Here is a 26255-nt window from a genome sequence, read left to right as displayed (position 1 = left end):
TGTAGTGGGCCAAGATTGTGCCACTGCACTCCAGCCTGTGTGACAGAGTGAGACTGTCAAAAAAAATTTTTTTAAGTAATAAAAATGAAAAATCTAACAAAAATGATGCCACAGTTTTACACATTTCAGGTGGTTAAGAGAGCATAAGTTTGATAATAAACACGGTACTTGACCTTAAAGAAGACCTGGAACTTGCCATTGGAAGCAGGCTTAGAAGGGCAGCAGCTTGTTAAGTTATGATGAGGTGCTGGGGACAGGGTTATCTGAAATCTGACAGAAAGCTGTAACAGCAGGTGTCTATGAGTGTGGCTTATAACAGTGTATTGAAGAATGTGATAGATGTCAAGGGGTGTGCATGTGCATGCCTTGTGTATTCCTATGCAGTGTGGCTTAGAGGATCATTTTTGGCATTCCCCTAGTGCCTCTCCAGGATGAAATCACATATCTAGAAACAGTAAATTGGTGGCTCACACCTATAATCACAGCATTTTGGGAGGACAAGGCAGGGGGACCACTTGAGGCCAGGAATTTGAGACCAACCTGGGCAATGTAGTGAGATTTTCTGAAATCAAACCAAAATGAAACAAGACCAACCAACCAAATGGGAAATTTGTGTTATGCTTAATTCTTAATGTATCAATCATATTGAAACAAATTTGTGTCTTTAAAATGTGTTATAGCTGAACTGACTACACTTCATTTATTTCCTTAATTCTCTACATCTAGTAAAATTTCAATGCCTAATTTTTTCCCCTTCAAAATTCTCATATTCAAAGTTACTCATATGTCACCCATTTTCCTTTTACTTTCTTCTTTTTTTTCCCACCTAAGACGGAGACTTATTCTGTCATCCATGCTGGAGTGCAGTGGTGTGATCTTGGCTCACTGCAACCTCCACTTCCTGGATCCAAGCAATTCTCCTGCCACAGCCTCCTGAGTAGCTGTGACTACAGGTGCCTGCCACCACCCCTGGCTTATTTATGTATTTTTAGTAGAGGTGGGATTTCACCATGTTGGTCAGGCTGGTCTTGAACTCCTGACCTCAAGTGATCCACCTGCCTTGGCCTCCCAAAGTGCTGAGATTACAGGTGTAAGCCACCGTGCCTGGCCTATTTTATTTTAAAAAGTTATTATTAATTTAATAGATTTGTTTTATGATCTTTCTAAATGCCTTTCTTCTAAGATATGTCGTCATACATGTCTAATACTGCTAGCAGGTTCATGGTTTATACACACACACACACACACGCATATATGGAAAAATACCTATGATATAAACATTTAAAAATACATATAAGCAAGAATGGAGAATTTAAATTGTCCCAAATTCTACTTATTGGAGGTAAACATTGGAATATGTATGTATATATATGATTATAAATACATAGTTTGAAGAAATGAGATTGCTTCCTCTCTTGGCCATATATTGGGGATATCATTTCCTGACTATATATATAGATCTATAGCATAACTTTAAAAACATTGTAGTAAAAGATACATAACATAAAATTTACCATTGTAACAATTTGGAAGTGTACAGTTCAGTGGAATTAGGTATATTCACATTGTTGTGCAACCATCACCCCCATCCATGTCCAGCACTTTACCATCTTCTCAAACTGAAATTGTGCACCCGTTAGCATCATTTTTCATGGCTTGTGGATGTCATATAATTTCTTTCAGAAACCCCTGTTGTTATACATTTAGGTTTCTCTTTTTCTCTGATATAAATATCCCTTATCAACGATGCTTCAGCAAGATCTCTTGTGCATACATCTTGCAGACATATTATTTCTGAAGGATAAATTCCTAGAACTGGGATTTGCTAGGGCCCGCAGGAGGAATTCCAATTTGTACTCACTTGTATGAGTGCAAGGACACTTTCAGAGTTTAACGACAGGAGGTGTTACCATTCTTCTTTTGCTATTTGTCCATGTGACAGGCAAAAGTTGCTGGTAGTTACTTTAATACTGTTTGGGTTGCTAGTACAGGTTCCTTTTTTTTAAATCCTACATAGTGTTAGTGTCTTGATTCTGAACTTTTGGAATGTGTCAGTGTAGAAAGAGCTAACACTTCCAATGTACACAACCCAGACATTTCATGACCCTAGGCTGACTTCGACGCTGCAAGCCTTCCTCTCGGTTCCCTGGAGTTCCCGTGGGGTGCTCCCGGCCGGCCACCGGCTGTCTTAGTTTCTGTTACAAGGCGAGTCTCGAACTTCAGGCATCTGGGTCCTCGCGCAGCGGGTCTGGGCCGGAGTGGGGAATCCGCCTTCCCAGCAAGGCCCCTGCTGATGCCGCGGTTCTGAGGACTACGCTTTGGAACCCACGGCCTCGCAGTGCGTCGAGATCTGACAACTGCTCTGCACGGGCCTGGCACCAGGCTGAAGCAATAGTCGGTCAAGGCAAAATCGCCCTCGCAAGTTCAGGAAGCAGAAACCAGAGCGGGAGACGGGGTAGGTGCGCGGGGGCACCGCCGCTGCGCGTGCTCCGGCTTCAGTGCACGGTCGGAGGCGGACGCCAGGGGGCAGCAGCGTCGCGCTCGTCCCCAGGACGCGCTTCTGACCGCGCAGGCGCAGTAGGCCCGGTGCGTGCTAGCCCGGGGTAGCAGGAGGCGCAGAGACTTGGGTTGCAGGTAGGTGCTGGGGCGAGGAGGGGCGAGAGGGCCAAGGGGCGAGGGGTTCGAGGGGCGGCAGGGCTCAACGGCGAGGAGCGAGGGGCGAGGGGCTTGCAGCTGGGTTTCCCGCGCGGCCTATAAGTGACGCGGCCTGCACCCCCCGCAGCCCCGGCCGCTTCCACGCAAGCGGTCCGGAGGCTCCCAAGGAGGCTGCGCGGGGCCCGGCAGCCGAGTCCACCGCACCCGGCCCCTTCCTCCGCGCCCCGCCCTGCTTTGGAGCTGGGCATTAAAGGACCCGACGAGAGCCGGTCGCGATGGCTCCCGCATGTAATCCCAGCGGTTTTGGAGGCCGAGGCGGGAGGATCGCTTGAGCTCAGGGGAGAGCAGCCTGGGCAACATGGCGGAACCCCTGTCTCTGTTAAAAAACTTGGCCGGCTGCGGTTGCCCGCCTGTTATACCAGCTACTCGGGAGACTGAGGCGGGAGAATCCCTTGAACCCGGGGGCGGAGGTTTCAGTGAGCTGAGATCACGCCATTGCACTGCAGCCTGGGGGGCAGAGTGTGAGGCTGTTTCTATTATTTTGTTATTATTTGAGACGGAGTCTCGCTCTGTCGCCCAGGCTGGAGTGCATGGGCGCTATCTTGGCTCCCAGGTTCAATCCATTCTCCTGCCTCAGTCTCCGGAGTAGCTAGGGTTATGGGCACCCACCACCACGCCTGGCTTAGTTTTGTGTTTTTAGTAGAGACGGAGTTTCGCCATGCTGAACAAGCTGTTCTTGAACCTTTGACCTCAGGTGATCTACCTGCCTCGGCCTCCCAAAGTGAGGGAATTACAGGCAAGAGCCTGGCGGAGGCTGTCTCTAAAAACAAAACAAAACAAAACGAAAAAACCAGAAAGGACTCCACCTCAGCTCTTTGCCTTTGGGTGTTTATTCTGAACGAGATCATTGTTGCCCGGGTGTGTTAAGTGTGATTATATTCTTTTTTTTAGAAAGCAAAATTTCCCTGTTTTATTGCATAATCTTGTCTTTACCACCCTTTGCCTTTACTATAGAACCCTAAGGCTAGATAAACATCCAGAATGTTTAAAATAATCCTCTTAATGTACCTTGTGCTTTATTGGCAAAATGGAATTCTACTCTAAATTGTATTAAATGACACTACTCTGTCTTCTCTAGTTGTTGAAAATACCTTGTAAGTCGGTAAAAACTAGTTTTGTTCCTGTGCTTTTTTTTCCCTTTAAGCTGTAAATGTAGAGCAGTGGATCCCAAGTTTTTCTCTATCAGTAAGCCTTCCCACATGTCGTGCCTGCATTTCTTCTGCCCAATCTTCCCACCTTCTTTATTCCTTAATGTGCAGGCTGTTTTTCAGGACCAGTAAATTTCAGTGTTTTTTGCTTGTTTCTGGACCAGAAAGTTCCTTCAGCCACACAGCCTCATGCTATGCTCTGGGTGGCCTACTCCAGAATATGCCTCTGAAACAAAAAAGCAAATCAGGGGTCGAGGTGGGCTAAAGTCTTCTTTAAGAAACCAGCAGTCCCAGGGTCCCCCAGGCAGCCTCCAGGTGACCACACTGGGTTTGATTTAGTTCATCTCCTGAGCATTGCAGAGTAAGAATGGGCTTGAGGCCAGAAAACTTGGCTCTCCTGTGTATAATTTAGTGACCTTGGATATATTACTTCATCTCTGACTCAGTTGTCTTATCTGTGAAATGGGAATAACAACAATTATATCCACCTCACAGAACTGGTGTGAAGTTGACATTCAGATGAACTTTTGGGTATTTTTTTATTTATTTCATTTTGGTTTGGTTTCTTTTTGCTGAGAGAGGATTCAAAAGTGAATGTGAGAACTTAGGGATATAGAAAAGGTTACTGGGGAATATAAAATTTGGATTCAGCAAGAAATGCATTAAAGGTTTTCTGAATAATGATGAGGGTCCAACGCAGATTAGAAAATAAGCATTTCCAGGGTCCTACAGAGTTTTGTCGCTGATTTTTGCAGCCTTTGAGTGGAAATGAAGTGGACAGGGCAAGTGACACGGGGCTGGTGAATGACAAGCAAATCTGGGTTTATGATGAAGCCTCTAGATGCTTTACTTGCACAAATACCTTCCAAAACCCTGGCAAGGGGCTCAGCAGTTTTTACTTTCATAATTGTCTATTCTTCCCTTAAAGAATTACCTACCGCCCCTTACCCCCGGTTGTTTAAGCTTCAGGCCCCATAAAACCTGACTTCACCCTTAGTGGCAAGGAAGGATCCGTGGGAGGTTAGGCATAAAGAGGGTTGGAGAGTTGAAAGGATTCACCATGGGGTTTGAGCTGGGGAACTTGGATTGGAGAAGGAGGTGGCAGATAAAGGGCCTCAGAGGACGGGAGCCTTGAGGAGAGGAAGAGCAGATTCAGTGAAGCAATTACAGGAGAGGGAAGGCAGCCTGTGTGGCTGAGGCCATGAAGAGGGAGAGGTGCAGAGTGACCAGGCGGTTGGTGCGTCTTTGCCAAGCACCTGCTGCATGCCGGAACAGGGACAGGACAGGCAGGCAGGCCTCTTAGTGCTCAGAATCTAGAGGAAGCCTTTGAGGACTGAGGAAAGCTCGGGCTGGGGTGTGGGATGCAGGGAGGATCTAGGGAGGCCGGGAGGGCTAGATTTCAGGAGGCCACATAAGAGTTTGGACTTGATCCTGAGGGCTGAGTTGGGGGCTTTTGAATGTTAAGCAAAGTGGGATCAGATATGTGCTTTAGAAAGCTCTCCCTGCGTGTATCAGAGAAACTTCCACATATGCCTGGGGAGATGTGTACATAACTACGTAACTTGTCTCACTGATTGTGGAAAAGTCAAACCAGTTGAAAATAGTGAACCGGAACTTTGTGTATCTGCATGGATAAATCTCAAAAACGTAACCTTGAGCTTTTAAAAAAGCCAGTTGCAAGAGGATAATACCAGCCCACCACTGTTTGTATAAAGCTGGAAAACATAATGTATTATTATGGGCACATACTTGTGGTGAAAATAAAAATCACGTATTGGAAGCTGAATTCAGTGGCCCATGCCTATAGTGAGTCCCACGTTCACTGGAGCCCAGAGTCCAGCCTGGGCAACGTAGTGTGACTCCTGGTTGTAAGTAGGTAGGTAAATAGATAAGGTAGATTAGATGATTGATTAGATAGATAGGTAGGTAGATAGATAGCATGTGTAGGACTTAACAGATACCAGTATTTTTTAGACTTTAGCATACATCCAAATCACCTAGAGGACTTTTTAAAACACAGATTTTCATTTCTGATTCAGTAGGTCTGGGATGAGGACCCAAGAATTTGCATTTCTCCCAAGGTCCTGAGCAGTGGTGATGCCACCAGTCTGGGGACCTCAGTTTGAGAATCTCTGATGTCCACCAACTTGACAACTTGAAGACAGTGATCACTTCTTGGGAGGGAACAGAACTGGATGGGGAGGCGTCCAGAGGGGCTTCAACTCCATTTGTAATATTTAATTTCTTTAAAAAAAAAAATCTGAAAAAATGATGCAATGTAACTTGACAAAGCTGGATGGATGTTCATTGATGTTTTAAATTTTTCTCTGTGTGAAACATTTAATTAAAGAAAAAGGATCCTATTGTTTGCTGTGTAATCCTCAGAATGGACCGGAAAAGAGGAAGAACTGGGTGTCGTCGTGGGAATCTTTTGCGGAAACCCAGGTGAGAGGCGCTGCTGACTTACACCGGAGGTGGGAAGGTGGGGGGTGGGGGGTGGGAGCGGCAGCAAGGAAGGAGAGAGGCGAGCAGCTGTGAGGGAAGTTTGGATGGGAGCATTGACTCCATGTGGTAATTGGTTGGTTTAGAGGTTAGGGGAGGGTGGAATCAAGTCATGCACCTGGCCTGTGACTTGAGTGGGTGGTTGGGTCAGGAGCCGATCACCAAGGGAGCCCTAGAGAAGGGGCGTGTGGGGACAGGTGGGAGTTCTGGAGTGGACATCCCATATGTTGATAGCCCAGTGAGCCAAACATAGGAGAGATCTGGGCTGCAGTGCAGACTTAGAAAGCATCAGAGTTCAGATGGCTGCCAGTGCCCCAGGTGTGGGTGAGGTTACCTGGGCCTTTGGCAGACCTGAAGCAATGCTGTCACCTAAGGCAGGGCTTGGCCAACCACAGCTTGCTGCTTGTTTTGTATAGCCTGAGAGCTGAGAATGCTTTTATCTTTTTAAATGTTAAGGGGAGAATTCAGTGAAGATATAATCACAAACCATAACGTTTGACATTTTAAAGTGCACAATTCAGTGCTATTTAGCATATTCACAAGGTTGTACAACCATCATCACTGTCTAATTTAGGAACATTGTAGCCAAAAAGAGACCCCATCCCCATCAGCAGCTATTCTACCCCCGACCCCCCAGCCTCTGACAGCCACGAATCTATGTTCTGTCTCTGAATTTGCTTCTTCTGGACATTTCATGTAAATGGAATAGTACAGAATATGACCTTTTTATCAGGCTTATTTCACTGAGCATGATGTTTCCAGGGTTCACTTATTTTGCAGCATGAATTAGTGCTTTATTCTTTTTTATGGCCGAATAATACTCCATTTATGGATGTACCACATTTTGTCTATCCATTCATCAGCCAGTGGACACTTGGGTTATTTCCACTGTTTGGCTGTTGTGGATAATGCTTCTGTGAACATTCATGTATAAGTATGTGCATGAGCATGTGTGTTTTCAGTGTGCATACTGGGTACATACTGGGCAGTCCATACTTGGGTACATATTGGGCAGTGGAGTTGCTGGGTCATGTGGTGACTCTGCTTAACCTTTTGAGCAGTGGCCAGACTGCTTTCCACAGTGGCTGCATTTTACTTTCCCACCAGTGATGTTTGAGGATTCCAGTTTCTCCACATCGCCCTAAACTCATGTTGTTACTGATTTTTGTATTATAGCCATCCTCCTGGGTGTGAAATGCCATCTTGTCACACTTCCGATCTGTGTTTGCCTTGATGACCAGTGCAGCTGAGCGTCTTTCATGTGCTGTTAGCTATCTGTGTATCTTCTTTGGAGAAATGTCTATTCAAGTCCTTTGCCCATTTTAAAATTTCTACTTTTGTTTATTTTGAGACAAAGCCTCACTGTCACCTAGGCTGGAGTGCTGTGACATGATCACAGCTCACTGCAGCCTTGGTCTCCTGGGCTCAAATGATCCTCCACCTCAGTCTCCTGAATAGCTGGGACTACAGGCACATGCCAACATGCCTGGCTAATTTTTAAATTTAGTTTTTGCAGACACAAGGTCTTACTAGGTTGCCCTGGCTGGTCTGAAACTCCTAGGCTTAAGCGATCCTCCCACCTCGGCCTCCCAAAGTGCTGGGATTACAAGTGTGAGCCACCAATGCCTGGCCCTTTGCTCATTTTTAAATTGAATTATTTGGTATTGGTTTTTGAATCTTTTGAGTTGTTCATCAGACATCCACATGAACATGTCAAGGAAGCAAGCCTTGAGTTCTGAGGAGAGGCTGGGTTGGAGTTTTACCTTTGGAAGTTGTCAGCAGGCAGAGATGAAAAGTCCAGAGTCTAGGTGAGCTCTGCCAGGGAGTGTGGGAAGAGGTCTGAGCTCTGAGCTCTGGGGGACCCCACTAAGTGGACTCAGAGATGAGGAGGAGCTGCCAGAGTGTAATTTCCTGGAAGCCAAGTAAAGAAGGTGTTTAAGTAGGGAGTGATCAATCACACTAAATGCTATTGATAGATCAAGGAAGATGGGGGCTGTGCTTTGACTGTTGTGTTTAGTGATGTGGAGGTCACCCGTGCTGACTGAGGTCAATTTGGGTGGAGTAGTGGTGAGTTGGAGAGAATGAGAGGACAGAGCTGGGTATGGAGTGTGCCTGACCTGGGTGCTGGGCCAGTTTCAGGATAACACACAGTTCATAATAACAGGAGACTGCAGGAACCCGGGGTGGGGCTTGGGAACTGGTGGAAATGCTCTCTGATTGCTTCTGTTTTTCCAGTAAAATAGGATGATCTTGTTAGATGATCAGCTGAGAATGAAGGTTGGGGAAGAAGTGGCATATGTTTGGAGAAGGAGAGGGTGACCGTCTAGCCAGCCCAAGGCCACTTGGGACACACGTGTTCTGTTTATTGACTCACTGTGATAAGCAAGACTGCACACCAGCGGGACTTGTGTGTCTCCATCAAGGAACAGAGAATCATCTGAGGGCACCAGGGTGGGTGTCCTTCGTGGCGTCTCTGACCTGGCCTGGTGCAGGGAGCTGGGAATGGGAAGTGCCATGAGTGCTAATGGGAAGCAGGGGGTCAGAGGAGCAGAGGTGTGGGAATAGGTGGTGAGTGGGGAGAGACTGGAGCTTTGCCAGTGGGGGCTTGGGCTGAGGCTCAAGGCCCAGTATGTGCTTAGGGAAGGGGGCTGCAGAGTGAGTAAGGGACCGACGAGTGTATTACAGGGGTAGGATGTCGAGGAAGTTCCAAAACAAGCTAATAGGGGTTACTCCTGGAGAGGGGCCCAGTGTGTGCTAATGGAGGATAGGGTGGTAGATTGCACCACTGCACTCCAGCCTGAGTGACAGAGTCAGAGCCTATCTCTTAAAAAAAAAAAAAAGAAAGAAAATCGGCCAGTTGTGGTGGCTCACACCTGTAATCCCAGCACTTTGCGAGGCCGAGGCGGGTGAATCACAAGGTCAGGAGTTTGACCAGCCTGGTCAAATATGGTAAAATGCCATCTCTACTAAAAATACAAAAATTAGCCCAGTGTGGTAGCAGGCACCTGTAGTCCCAGCTACTCAGGAGGCTAAGGCAGGAGAATCACTTCAACCCAGGAGGCAGAGGTTGCAGTAGGCCAAGATTGTACCACTGCACTTCAGTTTGGGCAACAAGAGCGGGACTCCGTCTCCCTTAAAAAAAAAAAAAAGAAAAGAAAATCACAGAATTTTGGAGATGAGTGACGTTTAGGCAAATGTAAATGAAGTAGTGTTTTGATGGGCTGAAAGCCATGTAGGCTGAGTGTAAAGGGGCCAAGATCTAGTCTGGACTACAAAGTGGTCCTCTTTCCTTGGAGACTACCAGGTTAACACAGATGTGCAGGATTGTTTTCAGAAACTCCTTATCTGAAGCTCTGCCTTGTTTGGAAATTGAGGTTGCTTCTCTGTGTCAGAGTGACTTTGATCCTCCAGGAAAGAGTGGGATGTTTTATTCCAACTGATAAGACTTCAAACTGCAAAATTTCTGGTAGTCTGTAATTGCAGAGAACAAAATTTCTAAATAGTAAGAAAGAAGTCTCCATCCAAAGGGGGTTTGTGACACTTTACGGCTGCAGTGTGCTCTTAAGGGAAATGCCGTTTCCTGTGAACTTTGTGGTTTCATTGATTTCTTGTCCCAGCTCTGTGAATGGGAGTGGATTTTTTTCTTTTTTTTTTTGAGTTGGAGTCTTGCCAGGCTGGAGTGCAATGGCACAATCTCGGCTCATCGCAACCTCTGCCTGCTAAGCAATTCTGCCTCAGCCTCCCAAGTAGCTGGGACTACAGGCGCACCCCACCACGCCCAGCTAATTTTTGTATTTTTAGTAGAGATGGTGTTTCACCATGTTGAACAGGATGGTCTCCATCTCTTGACCTCATGATCCATTTACCTTGGTCTCCCAAAGTGCTGGGATTACAGGCATGAGCCACTGCACCCAGCCAGGAAGTGGATTTTGTTTTCTTAAGGAGAAGGTAGGAGTGAGCTTCCTGTCCTGGGTTTTTCGTGTCTGGCTCCTCTCAGGCCTCTGGTCTCAGTGTGAAGGTTACCTCTTCAGAGAGGTCTCCTGGGATGCTTCCTCAAGGGAGTTCCTACGCTGTTGCTGTCTGTCCTTGAACTCTCATCACAGGATTATGATAGACCTTTTTGTTTACTTGTTTATTGTCTGTCTTCCCCACTAGACTTTCCCCTAAGCTCCAGCAGGATGAGAACCATGCTGGTGTAATTCACTTGTGTGTCTCCAGCATCCAGTGCAGGGCTGGGCACATAGAAGCTGCTCAGGATATGTTGTGTGAATGAGCAGCTGGAAGTCAGTGATGGAGGTGAAGGGAGCAGACTGGGATGGAGAGGCTGGTGAGGCAGCACAGAGCTTCCCCATGGCACTGCTCTGTCCTGGGGCTTGAGAGGACAGCTGGACTTGAGGCAGGAGAAGGCCCCTGGGGAATGTGGGCCATTGGGACTGTGGCGATTGGTTTGGGTACAGAGCTACAGTTTCTGTGTATACATTTCCTGGTTGGTTCTTTGCGGCAGGGTATTTCCAGACCAGTCCCTGGGCGCCAGCCAGAGCATGGACTGACCAAGTACCTAGACGGAGTCCTGAACTGGAGGAGATGCGCATTGGAGGTAACCTGCTTGTTGCAAGTGTCTCTGGCCCATTTCTGTCCCAGCGCCCTGGCATTCCAATGCTGTTCAGCTGGCTCCCACCGGCTTGGCCACATCCACTGTTAAAGTCTCCATACACTTCCATTCTGCTTGCATAAATCACTTCTGCCATCCAGGGTCCTACTTTAGGCCTCTCTGCTCCCAGGACCCTCCACCATGGCCTTGAACAGTTCCAGTGGTAGAGCCCACACCTTATTGATAGTCACTTATCGCTGGTGTCACCTCTGAGTGGTCATCTCTCTAATCTCACTACTGTTATTCTAGCTTGTGTGCTTGTCAGCTCCTGTCCCTGGTCATAACCAGGACCTCCTAACTGGTCTCCCAGCCTCAGTCTCTTTTACCCCAAATGTAACTTTCATAACTGCTGAAGAGTAGCTTTTGCTTCTTAAAACTGTTCAGGGGATTCTGAGTACCTCCCAGGGAACAGGACAGCTGATTAGCTGGGTTCAAGAGACTTTCAACCTCCCAGCCTCCACCTGCTACCCTAAGCAGCCTCTTTCAGTTGTCCTTTGTCCACCCTCTGTCCTCATCCCACCAGCTAATACATTTTGCTTACATTTGACTGAATATTCATGAGCATCTGTTCAATGCATGCTACGAGTCAGACAGTTAGACACAAACACCTCCCACCTAATGTAATCTAATCTAGAGGAACCCACATTGTAATAAAAAGTAATAATTATGGGAATAGCTAACATTGGGCATTTGGGGTAAGCTTGGTGTTCGATACCTGCTTTAATCCTCATGGTAATGTTGTGACTTTCAGGACCCTTTAGTAGAAGAGGCATCAGAATACATTCTTGGAAATGAAAGCTGACTGTAACAACTTCTTCTTGTTTCATTGTGTATTTTAGGAAGTTGTAGAGGATGTCAACATGGAAAAGCAGCCCCAGAACAGCAGGAGAGGCCTCACTCCCCGAGAGGTACCCCCAGCCGTTGGGCTGCTGCTAGTCATGGCCCTGATGAACACTCTGCTCTACCTCTGCCTTGACCGCTTCTTCATTGCCCCTTGGCAGTCCCTGGTGGACCCCAGACACTGTCCTTATGGTCACTTCAGGATAGGACAGATGAAAAACTGCTCACCTTGGCTGTCCTGTGAGGAGCTGAGAACAGAAGTGAGACAGCTGAAGCGTGTCGGGGAAGGAGCCGTGAAGAGAGTGAGTCTGGGTTCATTTCTGATTGCTGTCATCATGTTATTTCACTTAACAGTGTCCTCCAGCTCCATCCATGCTGGCATGAATTACGGAATTTCATTCTTCTTTACTGCTAAAGTGTACTCCATTGCGTATGTGCACCACATTTTCTTGTCCATTCATCTGTCGATGGACGTTTTGGTTGATTCTGTTTCTTGGTAATTGCGAATAGTGCTGCAGTAGGCATAGGGTTCATCCTTTGGGGAAACAGTGTGGCATCGAGTGTTAGGAGCCCTGTTGGCTCTAAGTGTCTGTCCTTACTTGAGCTCAGTAACCTCACATCTGGCACTTTATCTTTTTTTTTTTTTTTTTTTTTTTTGAGATGGAGTCTCACTCTGTCACACAGGCTGGAGTGCAGTGGAACCATCTTGGCTCACTGCAACTTCTACCTCCCGGGTTCAAGCGATTCTTGTGACTTAGCCTCCCAAGTAGTTGGGACTATAGGTGTGTGCCACCATGCCTGGCTAATTTTTGTATTTTTGGTAGAGACAGGGTTTCACCATGTTGGCCAGACTGGTCTTGAACTCCTGACCTTAAGTGATCTGTCTGCCTCAGCTTCCCAATGGAACTTTATCTTAATAAGTAATCTAAGGCAGGAAAAAGGCCAAATGCATAAAGGAGTGCTATAGTGATAGGAAACTAGAAACAGTACTTTTAGAATAGTTCATTAAATGATAGTCCATATTTACCTGACAGAATATTCTGCAACCATTGTGTAATTAGGAACCCCAGGAGGCAACACGAAGAAAACCTTGTCATAATAAGTGAAGAAAATAAGATACAAAAATGTATAATTGACTTTTCAACTGTGAAATTGTATGTATATATAGATAAATACAGAAATGGCCAGGCGTGGTGGCTCATACATGTAATCCCAGCACTTTGGGAGGTGGAGATGGATGGATCACTTGAGCCTAGGAATTCCAGACCAGCCTGGGCAACATGGCAAAACCTGTCTCTACAAAAATTAGCCTGACGTAGTGGTGCATGATACTGGGGAAGCTGAGGCGGCAGAATCTCTTGAGCCCGAGGAGCTTGGGCTGCAGTGAGCCATGATCTTGCCACTGCATTTCAGCCTGGGTGATAGAGCAAGACCCTGTCTCCAAAGAAAAAAAAAGAAAAATATGAAAATGATGGAAATTGTGCTAGGGTGAAAGGGGGATTATGGAGAATTTTTCCCCCTGTTTTTTGAACTCTCTGATGGTATTATACTGATTTTTAAAACTTATTTTTAATTGGCACATACTAATGATACATATTTATGGGGTACATGATGATGGTTCCATACCTATATGCAATGTATAGTGATTGGATCAGCATATCTATCATCTCAAACATTTATCACTTATTTCAGTTGGAAACATTCAATAACCTCACTTCTAGCTATTTGAAAGTGTATATAATATATTGTTAATTTGAAAGTGTATAATATATTGTTAATTATAGTCATCCTGTGATGCTATAAAACACTAGAACTTGCTTCTCCTATCTAGCTGTTGTTTTGTATCCTTTAACAAATCTCTCTCTATCCTCGCCTTTGCTCTACCCTTCCCAGCCTCTAGAAACCTCTGTTCTGCTTTTTACTTCTTTGAGTAAACTTTTTTAAACTTCTGCATATGAATGAGAACTTGTAGTGTTTAACTTTTTGTTCCTAGTTTCTTTCACTTAACATAATGTCCTCTAGTTCCATTCATGTTGCCATGAATGACAGATTTCCTTATTTTTTATGGCTGAATAGTATTCCATTTTGTATATACATCACATTTTCTTGATTCATCTGCTGAAGGACACTCATGTTGAGTCCATATCTTGGCTATTGTGAATAGTGCTGCAATAAACATGGGGGTGTACATATCTCTTCAATATATTGATTTACTTTCCTTTGCATATATATATCCAGTAATGGAATTGCTGGATCAAATACGTTAGTTCTATTTGCACCTTTTTTTTTAAACTTTTTTAAAAATTTGTATCTTAGGTTTTGGGGTACATGTGAAGAACATGCAAGATTGTTGCATAGGTACACACATGGCAGTGTGATTTGCTGCCTTCCTCCACTTCACCTATATCTGACATTTCTCCCCATGCTCTCTCTCCCCGACTTTCCACCCCCCGCTGTCCCTCCCCTATTTCCCCAGAGAGACCCCATTGTGTGATGCTCTGCTCCCTATGTCCATGTGTTCTCATTGTTCAACACCCACCTATGAGTGAAAACATGCGATGTTTGATTTTCTGTTCTTGTGTCAGTTTGCTGAGCATGATGGTTTCCAGGTTCATCCATGTCCCTACAAAGGACACGAACTCATCGTTTTTGATGGCTGCATAATATTTCATGGTGTGTATGTGCCACATTTTCTTTGTCCAGTCTATCATCGAGGGACATTTGGGTTGGTTCCAGGTCTTTGCTATTGTACACAGTGCTGCAGTGAACATACGTGTGCATGTATCTTTATAGTAGAACGGTTTATAGTTCTTTGGGTATATACCCAATAGTGGGATTGCTGTGTCAAATGGAATTTCTATTTCTAGATCCTTGAGAAATCACCACACTGTCTTCCACAATGGTTGAACTAATTTACATTCCCACCAACTGTGTAAGAGTGTTCCTATTTCTCCACATCCTCTCCGGCATCTGTTGTCTCCAGATTTTTTAATGATCACCATTCTAACTGGCGTGATATGATATCTCAGTGTGGTTTTGGTTTGCATTTCTCTAATGACCAGTGATGATGAGCATTTTTTCATATGTTTGTTGGCCTCATATATGTCCTCTTTTGAAAAGTGTCTGTTCATATCCTTTGCTCATTTTTGAATGGGGTTGTTTTTTTCTTGTAGATTCTGGATATTAGCTTTTTGTCAGATGGGTAGATTGCAAAATTTTTTTCCCATGCTGTTGGTTGCCGATTCACTCTAATGATGGTTTCTTTTGCTGTACAGAAGCTCTGGAGTTTAATTAGATCCCATTTGTCTATCCTGGCTTTTATTGCCATTGCTTTTGGTGTTTTGGTCATGAAGTCCTTGCCTATGTCTATGTTCTGGATGGTTTTGCCTATGTTTTCTTCTGGTGTTTTTATGGTGTTAGGTTTTATGTTTAAATCTTTGATCCATCTGGAGTTGATTTTAGTGTAAGGTGACAGGTAGGGGTCTAGTTTCTGCTTTCTGCACATGGTTAGCCAGTTTTCCCAACACCATTTATTTAACATGGAGTCCTTCCCCCATTGCTTGTTTTTGCTGGGTTTGTCAAAGATCAGATGGTTGTAGATGTGTCGTGTTTCTTCTAGGGTCTCTGTTCTGTTCCATTGGTCTATATCTCTGTTTTGGTACCAGTACCATGCTGTTTTGATTACTGTAGCCTTGTAGTATAGTTTGAAGTCTGGCAGTGTGATGCTTCCGGCATTGTTCTTTTTGCTTAGGATTGTCTTGGCTATGTGGGGTCTTTTGTGATTCCATATGAAGTTTAAAGTAGTTTTTCCAGTTTTGTGAAGAAAGTCATTGGTAGCTTGAAGGGGATAGCATTGAATCTATAGATTACTTTGGGCATTATGGCCATTTTCACAATATTGATTCTTCTTAACCATGAGCATGGAATGTTTCTCCATCTGTTTGTGTCCTCTTTTATTTCGTTGAGCAGTGGTTTGTAGTTCTCCTTGAAGAGATCCTTTACATCCTTTTTTAGTTGTATTCCTAGGTATTTTATTCTTTTTATAGCAATTGTGAATGGGAGTTCGCTCTTGATTTGGCTCTCTGTCTGTTATTGGTATATGGGAATATACCAATATGTTCTAGATATACAATCATGTCATCTGCAAATAGAGACAGTTTGACTTCCTCCTTTCCTAATCGAATACGCTTTATTTCTTTTTCTCGCCTAATGGCTCTGGCTAGAACTTCCAAAAACTATGTTGAATAGGAGTGGTGAGAGAGGGCATCCTTATCTAGTGCTGGATTTCCAAGGGAATTCTTCCAGCTTTTGCCTGTTCAGTATGATATTGGCTGTAGGTTTGTCATATATAGCTTTTTATCATTTTATGATACGTTCCATCAGTACCTAGTTTATTGAGAGTTTTCAGAATGAAGCGCTGTTGAATTTTATCAAAGCCCTTCTCTGCATCTATTGAGATAGTCATGTGGTTTTTGTCTTTGGTTCCGTTTATGTGATGGATTACATTTATGGATTTGCGTATGTTGAACCAGCCTTGCATCCCTGAGATGAAGCCTACTTGGTCGTGATGGATAAGTTTCTTGATGTGCTGTTGCAATCTGTTTGCCAGTATTTTATTGAAGGTTTTTGCGTCATGTTCATCATGGATGTTGGCCTGAAGTTTTCTTTTTTAGTTGAGTCTCTTCCTGGTTTTGGTATCAGGATGATATTGGTCTCATAAAATGAGTTAGGGAGGATTCCCTCCTTTTGTATTGTTGGATCCAGTTTCAGAAGGAATGGAACCAGCTCCTCTTTGTACATTTGGTAGAATTCGGCTGTGAACCCGTCTGGACCTGGACTTTTGGTTGGTAGGCTATTGATTGCTACCTCTACTTCAGCCCTTGTTATTGATCTATTCAGGGTTTCAGCTTCCTCCTGGTTTAGTTTTGGTAGAGTACAAGTATCTAGGAATTTATTCATTTCTTCCTGGTTTACTGGTTTATGTGAATAGAGCTGTTTGTAATAATCTCTGATGGTAGTTTGTATTTCTGTGGGATCAGTGGTGATATCCTCTTTATCATTTTTTATTGCATCTATTTGATTCTTCTCCCTTTTCTTTTTTATTAGTCTGGCTAGCAGTCTATTTTGTTGATCTTTTCAAAAAACCAGCTCCTGGATTTATTGGTTTTTTTGAAGGGTTTTTTGTGTCTCTATCTCTTTCATTTCTGCTCTGATCTTAGTTATCTCTCGTCTTCTGCTAGCTTTTTAGTTTTTTTGATCTTGCTCCTCTAGTTCTTTCAATTTTGATGATAGGGTGTCGATTTTAGATCTTTCCTCTCTTCTCTGGTGGGCACTTACTGCTATAAATTTCCCTCTCAATATTACTTTAAAGGTGTCCCAGAGATTCTGGTAAGTTGTGTCTTCATTCTGGTTGGTTTCAAAGAACATCTTTATTTCTGCCTTTATTTCATTGTTTATCCAGTCAACATTCAGAAGCAAGTTGTTCAGTGTCCAAGTGGTTGTGTGGGTTTGAGTGTTGTTTCTTGATCCTGAGTTCTAGTCTGATTGTGCTGTGGTCTGATAGAATGTTTGTTATGATTTCTGTTCTTTTGCATTTGCTAAGAAGTGATTTGTGTCAATGATGTGGTCAATTTTAGATTAAGTGCAATGTGGTGCTGAGAAAAATGTATATTCTATGGATTTGGGATGGAGCATTCTGTATATGTCTATTAGATCTGCTTTGTCCAGCTCTGCATTCAAGTCCTGGATATCCTTGTTAATTTTCTGTCTCGATCTGTCTAATATTGACAGTGGAGTATTGAAGTCTCCCACTATTATTGTGTGGTAGTCTAAATCTCATTTTAGGTCATTAAGAACCTGCTTTATGTATCTGGGTTCTCCTGTGTTGGGGGCGTAGATATTTAGGATAGTTAGCTCTTCCTGTTGGATTGATCCTTTTACTATTATGTAATGTCTTTCTTTGTCTCTTTTGATCTTTGTTGGTTTGAAGTCCATTTTATCAGAGACTCGGATTGCAACCCCTGCATTTTTTCGTTCTCCATTTGCTTGGTAAATCTTCTTCCATCTCTTTATTTTGAGTCTATGTGTGTCTTTGTATGTGAGATGGGTTTCTTGAATATAGCACACTGATGGTTTCTGACTTTTTATCCAGTTTGTCAGTCTGTGTCTTTTGATTGGGGCGTTTAGGCCATTTACATTCAATGTTAATATTGTTGTGTGTGAAATTGAGCCTACCGTTTTGTTACTGGCTGGTTTTCTTTCTCATTAGTTGACACATTTTCTTCATTGGATTTTTAGTCTTTGCCAACTGGTTTGCTTTTGCAGTGACTGGTACTTGTTGCTTTCCATAGTTAGTGTTTGTTTCAGGAGCTCTTGTAGGGCAGATCTGGTGATGACAAAATCCTCAATAGTTGCTTGTCCGTAACGGATTTTATTTCTCCTTCACTTATGAAGCTTAGTTTGGCTGGATATGAGATTCTGGGTTGAAAGTTCTTTTCTTTAAGGATGTTGAATATTGGCCCCCACTCTCTTCTGGCTTGTAGGGTTTCTGCCGAGAGATTTGCTGCGAGTCTGATTGGCTTTCCTCTGCAGGTGACCTGACCTTTCTCTCTGGCTGCCCTTAGTATTTTTTTCCTTCATTTAACCCTGGCGAATCTGATGATTATGTGCCTTGGGGTTGCTCTTCTTGAGGAATATCTTTGTGGAGTTCTCTGTATTTCTTGAATTTGAAATTTGGACTGCCTTGCTAGGCTTGGGAAGTTCCCCTGGATAATATCCTGGAGTGTGTTTTCCAGCTTGGATTCATTCTCCCCATCATATTCAGGTACACTGATCAAGTGTAGGTTAGGTTTTTTCACATAATCCCATATTTCTTGGAGGCTTTGTTCATTTCTTTTCACTCGTTTTTCTCTTGTATGGCCTTCTCTTTTTATTTCATTGAGTTGATCTTCAATCTCTGATATCCTTTCTTCTGCTTGATCGATTTGGCTGTTAAAACTTGTGTTTGCTTCATGTAGTTCTCGTGCTGTGGCTTTCAACTCCATCAAGTCGTTTATGTTCTTCTCCAAGCTGATTATTCTAGTTAGCATTTCGTCTAACCTTTTTTCAAGGTTTTTGGTTTATTTGCATTGCATTAGAACGCGTTCCTTTAGTTCTGAAATGTTTGTTATTATCCACCTTCTGAATCCTATTTTTATCAATTCTTCGCACTCCTTCTCGGTCAAATTGTGATCCTGTGTTGTTGAGGAGTTGTGATCCCTTGAAGGAGAAGAGGTGTTCTGGTCTTTGATGGTTTCACCTTTTTTGCACTGGTTTTTCCCCATCTTTGTGGATTTACCTAGCTATGGTGTCAGAGAGCTGCTTCATGAAGTTGCTTGTCTGCCTGTGGGGTCGCTACTGGGTTTCTAGGGACTCCTTCAGGTTACTAGGGAAGCTTCCTGTGTCTTTTTTGTTTATGCTGGGAGATTAGGCCTGCCTCTTCCGCTGACCTGTAGGTACTGCTGGGTTGTCAAGAATGCCTTCGTGTTGCTACGTAGGCTTCCTGTGTTCTTTGTTAAAACAGGTAGCCCAGTCCCACCCCTCTAGTGGTGGGTTGTGCCCTTCCTCCACTTGGCTGGATCATTCAGGGTTCATCTTAGACTGTGGCACTGGCTATGCAACCCACTAGAGTCAGAGCTTCAGCCCTCTGGGGTTTGTGGGGGAGGTAGGGACCCGCCCAGCCACACCCGGCCATCCCCCACATTCAGCTTTCTCTCTCTCTGGTCATGGGGTATGGGCCACCCAGCTGCTCCTGCTTACAGCTCCCTCCATCTCCAGGTGGGGGGAGGGGACGATAGCTCAGTCTGCAGAGTCTTAGTCCACTCCACTCTTGTAATTCCCGGTGCTTGACTGGCAAAGATCCCCTGTTCTATGTATTGCTGAGACTCTGGGGGAAGCACTGTATCTGGACCGGAGCACCAGAGGTGGAGCCTCCTACTTGCCGGTCACATGCACTTTCTGGGTGAATTAGCATCCCTCCCCACCTTAGTCTGCCCTGAGTGGGCTTTGCTCACCATCAGACCAGACTTGTTGAAATGCACCTGGTGCCTCGGTTGGAGCTAGGAGATCTCTGTGTTGCTGCGTCTCTCTTGCTGGGTGTTGTGCGCTGGAGTTGTGTCTAATCCACCATCTTCATCTCCAGATTTTTTAATGATTGCCATTCAAACTGGCGTGAGATGGTATCTCAGTGTAGTTTTGATTTGCATTTCTCTAATGACCAGTGATGATGAGCATTTTTTCATGTTTGTAGGCCTCATATATGTTTTCTTTTGTAAAGTATCTGTTCATATCCTTCGGCCACTTTTGAATAGAGTTTTTTTTTTTTTTTGTAAATACGTTTCAGTTCTTTGTAGATTCTGGATATCAGCCCTGTGTCAGATGGGTAGACTACAAAATTTTTATCCCATTCTGTTGGTTGCTGATTCACTCTAGTGACTGTTTCTTTTGCTGTGCAGAAGCTGTGGAGTTTGATTAGGTCCCGTTTGTCTATCTTGGCTTTTGGTGCCAATGCTTTTGGTGTTTTGGTCATGAAGTCCTTGCCTACACCTATGTCCTGAATGGTTTTGCCTAGATTTTCTTCTAGAGTTTTTATGGTGTTAGGTCTTATGTTTAAGTCTTTAATCCATCTGGACTTAATTTTAGTGTAAGGTGTCAGAAGGGGTCCAGTTTCTGGTTCTGCACATGGCTAGCCAGTTTTCCCAACACCATTTATTAAACAGGGAGTCCTTTCCCCATTGCTTGTCTTTTTTTTTTGAGACGGAGTTTCGCTCTTGTTACCCAGGCTGGAGTGCAATGGCGCGATCTCGGCTCACCGCAACCTCCGCCTCCTGGGTTCAGGCAATTCTCCTGCCTCAGCCTCCTGAGTAGCTGGGATTACAGGCACGCGCCACCATGCCCAGCTAATTTTTTGTATTTTTTTTAGTAAAGACAGGGTTTCACCATGTTGACCAGGTTGGTCTCGATTTCTCGACCTTGTGATCCACCCACCTCGGCCTCCCAAAGTGCTGGGATTACAGGCTTGAGCCACCACGCCCAGCTGTTTTTGTCAGCTTTGTCAAAGAGCGGATGGTCGTAGATGTGTTGCGTTGCCTCCGAGGCCTCTGTTCTGTTCCATTGGTCTGTATCTCTGTTTTGGTACCAGTACCATGCTGTTTTGTTTACTGTAGGGTTGTAGTTTAGTTTGAGGTCCGGTAGTCTGATGCCTCGCGCGTTGTTCTTTGTGCTTAGGATTGACTTGGCTATGTGGGCTCTCTTTTGGTTCCATATGAATTTTAAGGTGTTTTTTCCCAGTTCTGTGAAGAGGGTCATTGGTAGCTTGATGGGGATAGCGTTGAATCTGTAAATTACTTTGGGCAGTATGGCCATTTTCGCGATGTTGATTCTTCCTAACCATGAACATGGAATGTTTCTCCATCTGTTTGTGTCCTCTCTTATTTCGTTGAGCAGTGGCTTGTAGATCTCCTTGAAGAGGTCCTATACGTTCGTTGTTAGTTGTATTCCTAGGTATTTAATTCTCTTTGTAGCAATTGTGAATGGCAGTTCATTCTTGATTTGGCTCTTTTTAAGTCTGTTATTGGTGTATAGGAATGCTTGCGATTTTTGCACATTGATTTTGTATCCTGAGACTTTGCTGAAGTTGCTTATCAGTTTCAGGAGATTTTGGGCTGACGTGATAGGGTCATCTAGATATACAATCATGTCGTCTGCAAATAGAGACAATTTGACTTCCTCCTTTCCTGTTTGAATACCTTTTATTTCTTTTTCTTGCATGATTGCTCTGGCTAGAACTTCCAGTACTATGTTGAATAGGAGTGGTGAGAGAGGGCATCCTTGTCTAGTGCCAGATTTCAAAGGGAATGCTTCCAGTTTTTGCCCATTCAGTATGATATTGGTTGTTGGTTTGTCGTAAATAGCTTATATTATTTTGAGATATGTTCCGTCAGTACCTAGTTTATTGAGGATTTTTAGCATAAAGGGCTGTTGAATTTTGTTAAAGGCCTTCTCTGCGTCAGTTGAGATAATCATGTGTTTTTTGTCTTTGGTTCTGTTTATGTGGTGAATTACGTTTATAGACTTCCATATCTTGCACCAGCCTTGCATCCCTGGGATGAAGCCTACTTGATCATGGTGGATAAGCTTTTTGATGTGCTGTTGCAGTGGTTTGCCAGTATTCTATGGAAGATTTTTGCATCTATGTTCATCATGGGTATTGGCCTGAAGTTTTCTTTTCTTGCTGAGTCTCTTCCGGGTTTTGGTATCAGGATGATGTTGGTCTCATAAAATGATTTGGGAAGGATTCCCTGTTTTTGGATTATTTGGGATAGTTTCAGAAGGAATGGTACCAGTTCCTCCCTGTATGCCTGGTAGAATTTGGCTGTGAACCCATTTGGACCTGGGCTTTTTTTGGTGGATAGGCTATTAATTGCTGTCTCAACTTCAGCCCTTGTTATTAGTCTATTCAGGGTTTTGACTTCTTCCTGGTTTAGGCTTGGGAGGATGCAAGTGTCCAGGAATTTATCCATTTCTTCCAGGTTTACTAGTTTATGTGCATAGAGTTGTTAGTAATAATCTCTGATGATGGTTTGTATTTCTGTGGAATCTGTGGTGATATCCTCTTTATCGTTTTTTATTGCATCTATTTGATTCTTCTCTTTTTTCTTTTTTATTAATCTGGCTAATGGTCTGTCTGATTTGTTGATGTTTTCAGAAAACCAGCTCCTGGATTTATTTATTTTTTTTTTGAATGGTTTTTTTGTGTCTCTTTCTCCTTCAGTTCTGCTCTGATCTTAGTTATTTCTTGTCTTCTGCTAGGTTTTGAGTTTTTTTTTTTTTTTGTCTTGCTCCTCTAGCTCTTTCAATTTTGACGATAGGGTGTTGATTTTAGATCTCTCCTAGCTTCTTATGTGGGCACTTATTGCTATATATTTTCCTCTAGAGACTGCTTTAAATGTGTCCCAGAGAATCTGGTAGGTTGTGTCTTTGTTCTCGTTGGTTTCGAAAAACATCTTTATATCTGCCTTCATTTCATTGTTATCCAGTCAACATTCAAGAGCAAGTTGTTCAGTTTCCATGAAATTGTGCGGTTCTGAGTTAGTTTCTGCATTCTGAGTTATAACTTGAGTGCACTGTGGTCTGAGAGACTGTTTGTTATGATTTCCGTTCTATTGTATTTGGTAAGGAGTGATTTACTTCCAATTTTGTGGTCAGTTTTAGAGTAGGTGCGATGTAGTGCTGAGAAGAATGTGTAGTCTGTGGATTTGGGGTGGAGAGTTCTGTAAATGTCTATTAGGTTTGCTTGTTCCAGGTCTGAGTTCAAGTCCTGGATATCCTTGTTAATTTTCTGTTTTGTTGATCTAATATTGACAATGGGGTGTTAAAGTCTCCCACTATTACTGTTTGGGAGTATAAGTCTCTTTGTAAGTGATTACGAATATGCCTTATATATCTGGTTGCTCCTGTATTGGGTGCATATATATTTAGGATTATTAGCTCTTTTTGTTGCATTGACCCATTTACCATTATGTAATGTCCTTCTTTGTCTCTTTTGATCTTTGTTGGTTTAACATCTGTTTTATCAGAGATGAGAATTGCAACTCCTGCTTTTTTGTGCTCTCCATTTGCTTGGTAAATCTTCTTCTATCCCTTTATTTTGAGCCTCTGTGTATCCTTGCATGTGAGATGGCTTTCCTGGATACAGCACATTGATCGGTTTTGGCTTTTTATCCAATTTGCCAGTCTGTGTCTTTTGATTGGGGCATTTAGCCCATTTATATTTAGAGTTAATATTGTTATATGTAAATTTGATACTGCCATTTTGATGCTAGCTGGCTGTTTTGCCCGTTAGTTGATGCAGTTTCTTCATTGTGTTGATTTGATTCTCTTTAGTATTTACTATGTTTTTGGAGTGGCTGGTACTGGTTGCTCCTTTCTGTGTTTAGTGCTTCTTTCAGGGGCTCTTGTTAAGTAGGCCTGTGGTGATGAAATCACTGAGCAATTGCTTGTTCACAACAGGTTTTGTTTTTCCTTCACTTATGAAGCTTAGTTTGGCTGGATATGAAATTCTGGGTTGAAAGTTCTTTTCTTTAAAGATGTTGAATATTGGCCCCCTCCCTCTTCTGGCTTGTGGGGTTTCTGCTGAGAGATCTGCCTTGAGTCTGATGGGCTTCCCTTTGTGGGTAACCCGACCTTTCTCTCTGGCTGACCTTAGCATTTTCTCCCTCAGTTCAATCTTGGTGAATCTGACGATTATGTGCCTTGGGATTGCTCTTCTTGAGGAATATCTTTGTGGTGTTCTCTGTATTTCCTGGAATTGAATATTGGTCTGCCTTGCTAGGTTGGGGAAGTTTTCCTGGATAATATCCTAAAGATTATTTTCCAACTTGGATTCTTTCTCTTTGTCACATTCAGGTACACCTATCAAACGTATGTTAGGTCTTTTCACATAGTCCCATATTTCTTGGAGACCTTGTTCATTCCTTTTTACCCTTTTTTCTCTAATCTTGCCTTCTTGTTTTATTTCAGTGAGTTGATCTTCCACCTCTGATATATATTCTTCTGCTTGGTCAATTCAGCTGTTGAAACTTGTGTATGCTTCGCGAAGTTCTCGTGTTATGTTTTTCAGTTCCATCACTTCACTTATATTCCTCTCTAAGTTGTTTATTCTTGTTAGCATTTCGTCAAATCTTTTTTCAAGGTTCTTAGTTTCTTTGCGTTTGGTTAGAACAGGCATCCCCAAACTACGGCCCGTGGGCCGCATGCAGCCCCCTGAGGCCATTTATCCAGCCTCCTGCTGCACTTCAGGAAGGGGCAACTCTTTCATTGGTGTTCAGTGAGAGGAACACAGTATGTGGTGGCCCTCCAGTGGTCTGAGGACAGTGAACTGACCCCCTGTGTAAAAAGTTTGGGGATGCCTGGGTTAGAACATGTTCTTTTTGCTCACAGAAGTTTCTTATTACCCACCTTCTGAAGCCCAATTCTGTCAATTCATCACACTCATTCTCCATCCAGCCTTGTTCCCTTGCTGGTTAGTAGTTGTGATCCCTTGTAGGAGGAGAGATGTTCTTATTTCGGGTGTTCTCATCCTTTTTGTGCTAGTTTCTTCCCATCTTTGTGGATTTATCTTTGTAGTTGTTGAGTTTCAGATTGGGTCTCTGAGTGGACGTCAAGTTTGTTGACAATGAAGTTATTTCTTTCTGTTTCTTAGTTTTCCTTCTACCAGTCAGATCCCTCTGCTGTAGGACTGCTGAGATCCACTTCAGGCCCTGCTTGCCTGGGGAATACCTGCAACAGCTGCAGAACAGTAAGGGTTGCTGCCAGTTTCTTCTGCTATCTTTGTCCCTGAATGATACCCACCTGATGTCAGTCTGAGCTCTCCTTTATGAGGTGACTCTTTGGATATATGGGGATCAGGGAGCTGCTTGACGAGACAGTCTCTCCTTTATAGGAGCTCAAGTGCTGAGCTGTAAGCTCTATTGTTCATTCAGAGTTTTTGGGCAGGTATGTTTAAGTCTGCTGCAGCAGAACTCATAAACCCCTTTTTTTCCCTCAGGTGCTTTGTTCTGGGGAGTTAGGGCTTTATTAGTTTCTGTTGTGCTGCTGCTTTTCTTCTGGGCTGCCCTGCCTAGCAAGGAGGCTGCCTAGTCACTGTCTGCCTGCAGAGGCTTTGCTGAGCTGCTGTGGGCTGTGCCCAGCTGCCCTGTGAACTTTCCTGGAGTCCTCTTTATACGGGTGTGGTTAGAACTGCCTCAGCAATGGTGGACTCTCTGTAATGGCGGGCTGCCGCAGCAACAGTGGGCTGCCTCAGCAATGGACCTTTGTAGTGGTGAGTGCCTCGGTGGAGTGGCGAATGCTCCTTCCCCACAGAACTGGACCTTACTGGGTTCAGTAGTGCTTGATGTAAAACTCTCAATCCAGAGCATTGCAGATTGCTGTTTTCTTTGGTGGGGGATGGGAGCAGCCGAGGCTGATCACCTGGCTCCCTACCTCAGAGCCTTTTTTTTTTTTGTCTCCCAGGTATTCCAGTCGCCTGTTGAAAAGGCGCCAGCATCTATGTGATTTCCTGTGCAGTGACCCACTGCACCGGCTGAAACAGCCACGCTGAGATTCGTGGTGCTTTTTTGCCTGGGAGTCTCCTGTCCTGGCTCTCTGTTCAGTCCTTTTTTCTGTCAGTTGGATGGGCGACTCTGTCTTTTCCGAGCTTGAATCGCCAGCTGAAACGGTGCCCATACTCATGTATTTTCTATGGGGAAGCACTGCGCCTGGGCGCTGGGCAGTACAGCCGCTCTGGCCATAATAGCCACGACAGCCATGCCAGCCAAAACAACTTTGCTGGCAAAACAGCCATGCTGGCGACCCGTGGGGCT

At 44.0% G+C, this 26255-nt stretch overlaps 1 protein-coding gene across 1 annotated transcript in view; it reads left to right on the top strand.

Moving 5' to 3' along the window:
- Nucleotides 1-2555: 2555 nt before the first annotated feature.
- Nucleotides 2556-26255, top strand: part of POMK (protein O-mannose kinase) — a 64831-nt gene continuing 41131 nt past the window's right edge. Inside the window, exons 1-4 of the mRNA XM_010330224.3 lie at nt 2556-2634; nt 6214-6308; nt 10870-10962; nt 11856-12158. Coding sequence (XP_010328526.1) covers nt 11877-12158 — 282 coding nt within the window. The 5' untranslated portion in view covers nt 2556-2634; nt 6214-6308; nt 10870-10962; nt 11856-11876. The remainder of the gene's footprint in view (nt 2635-6213; nt 6309-10869; nt 10963-11855; nt 12159-26255) is intronic.

This window comes from Saimiri boliviensis, chromosome 13 (genome assembly GCF_048565385.1).
Source record: "Saimiri boliviensis isolate mSaiBol1 chromosome 13, mSaiBol1.pri, whole genome shotgun sequence".
Classification (NCBI taxonomy): Eukaryota; Metazoa; Chordata; class Mammalia; order Primates; family Cebidae; genus Saimiri; species Saimiri boliviensis.
This window is presented reverse-complemented; position numbering and strand designations above follow the sequence as displayed.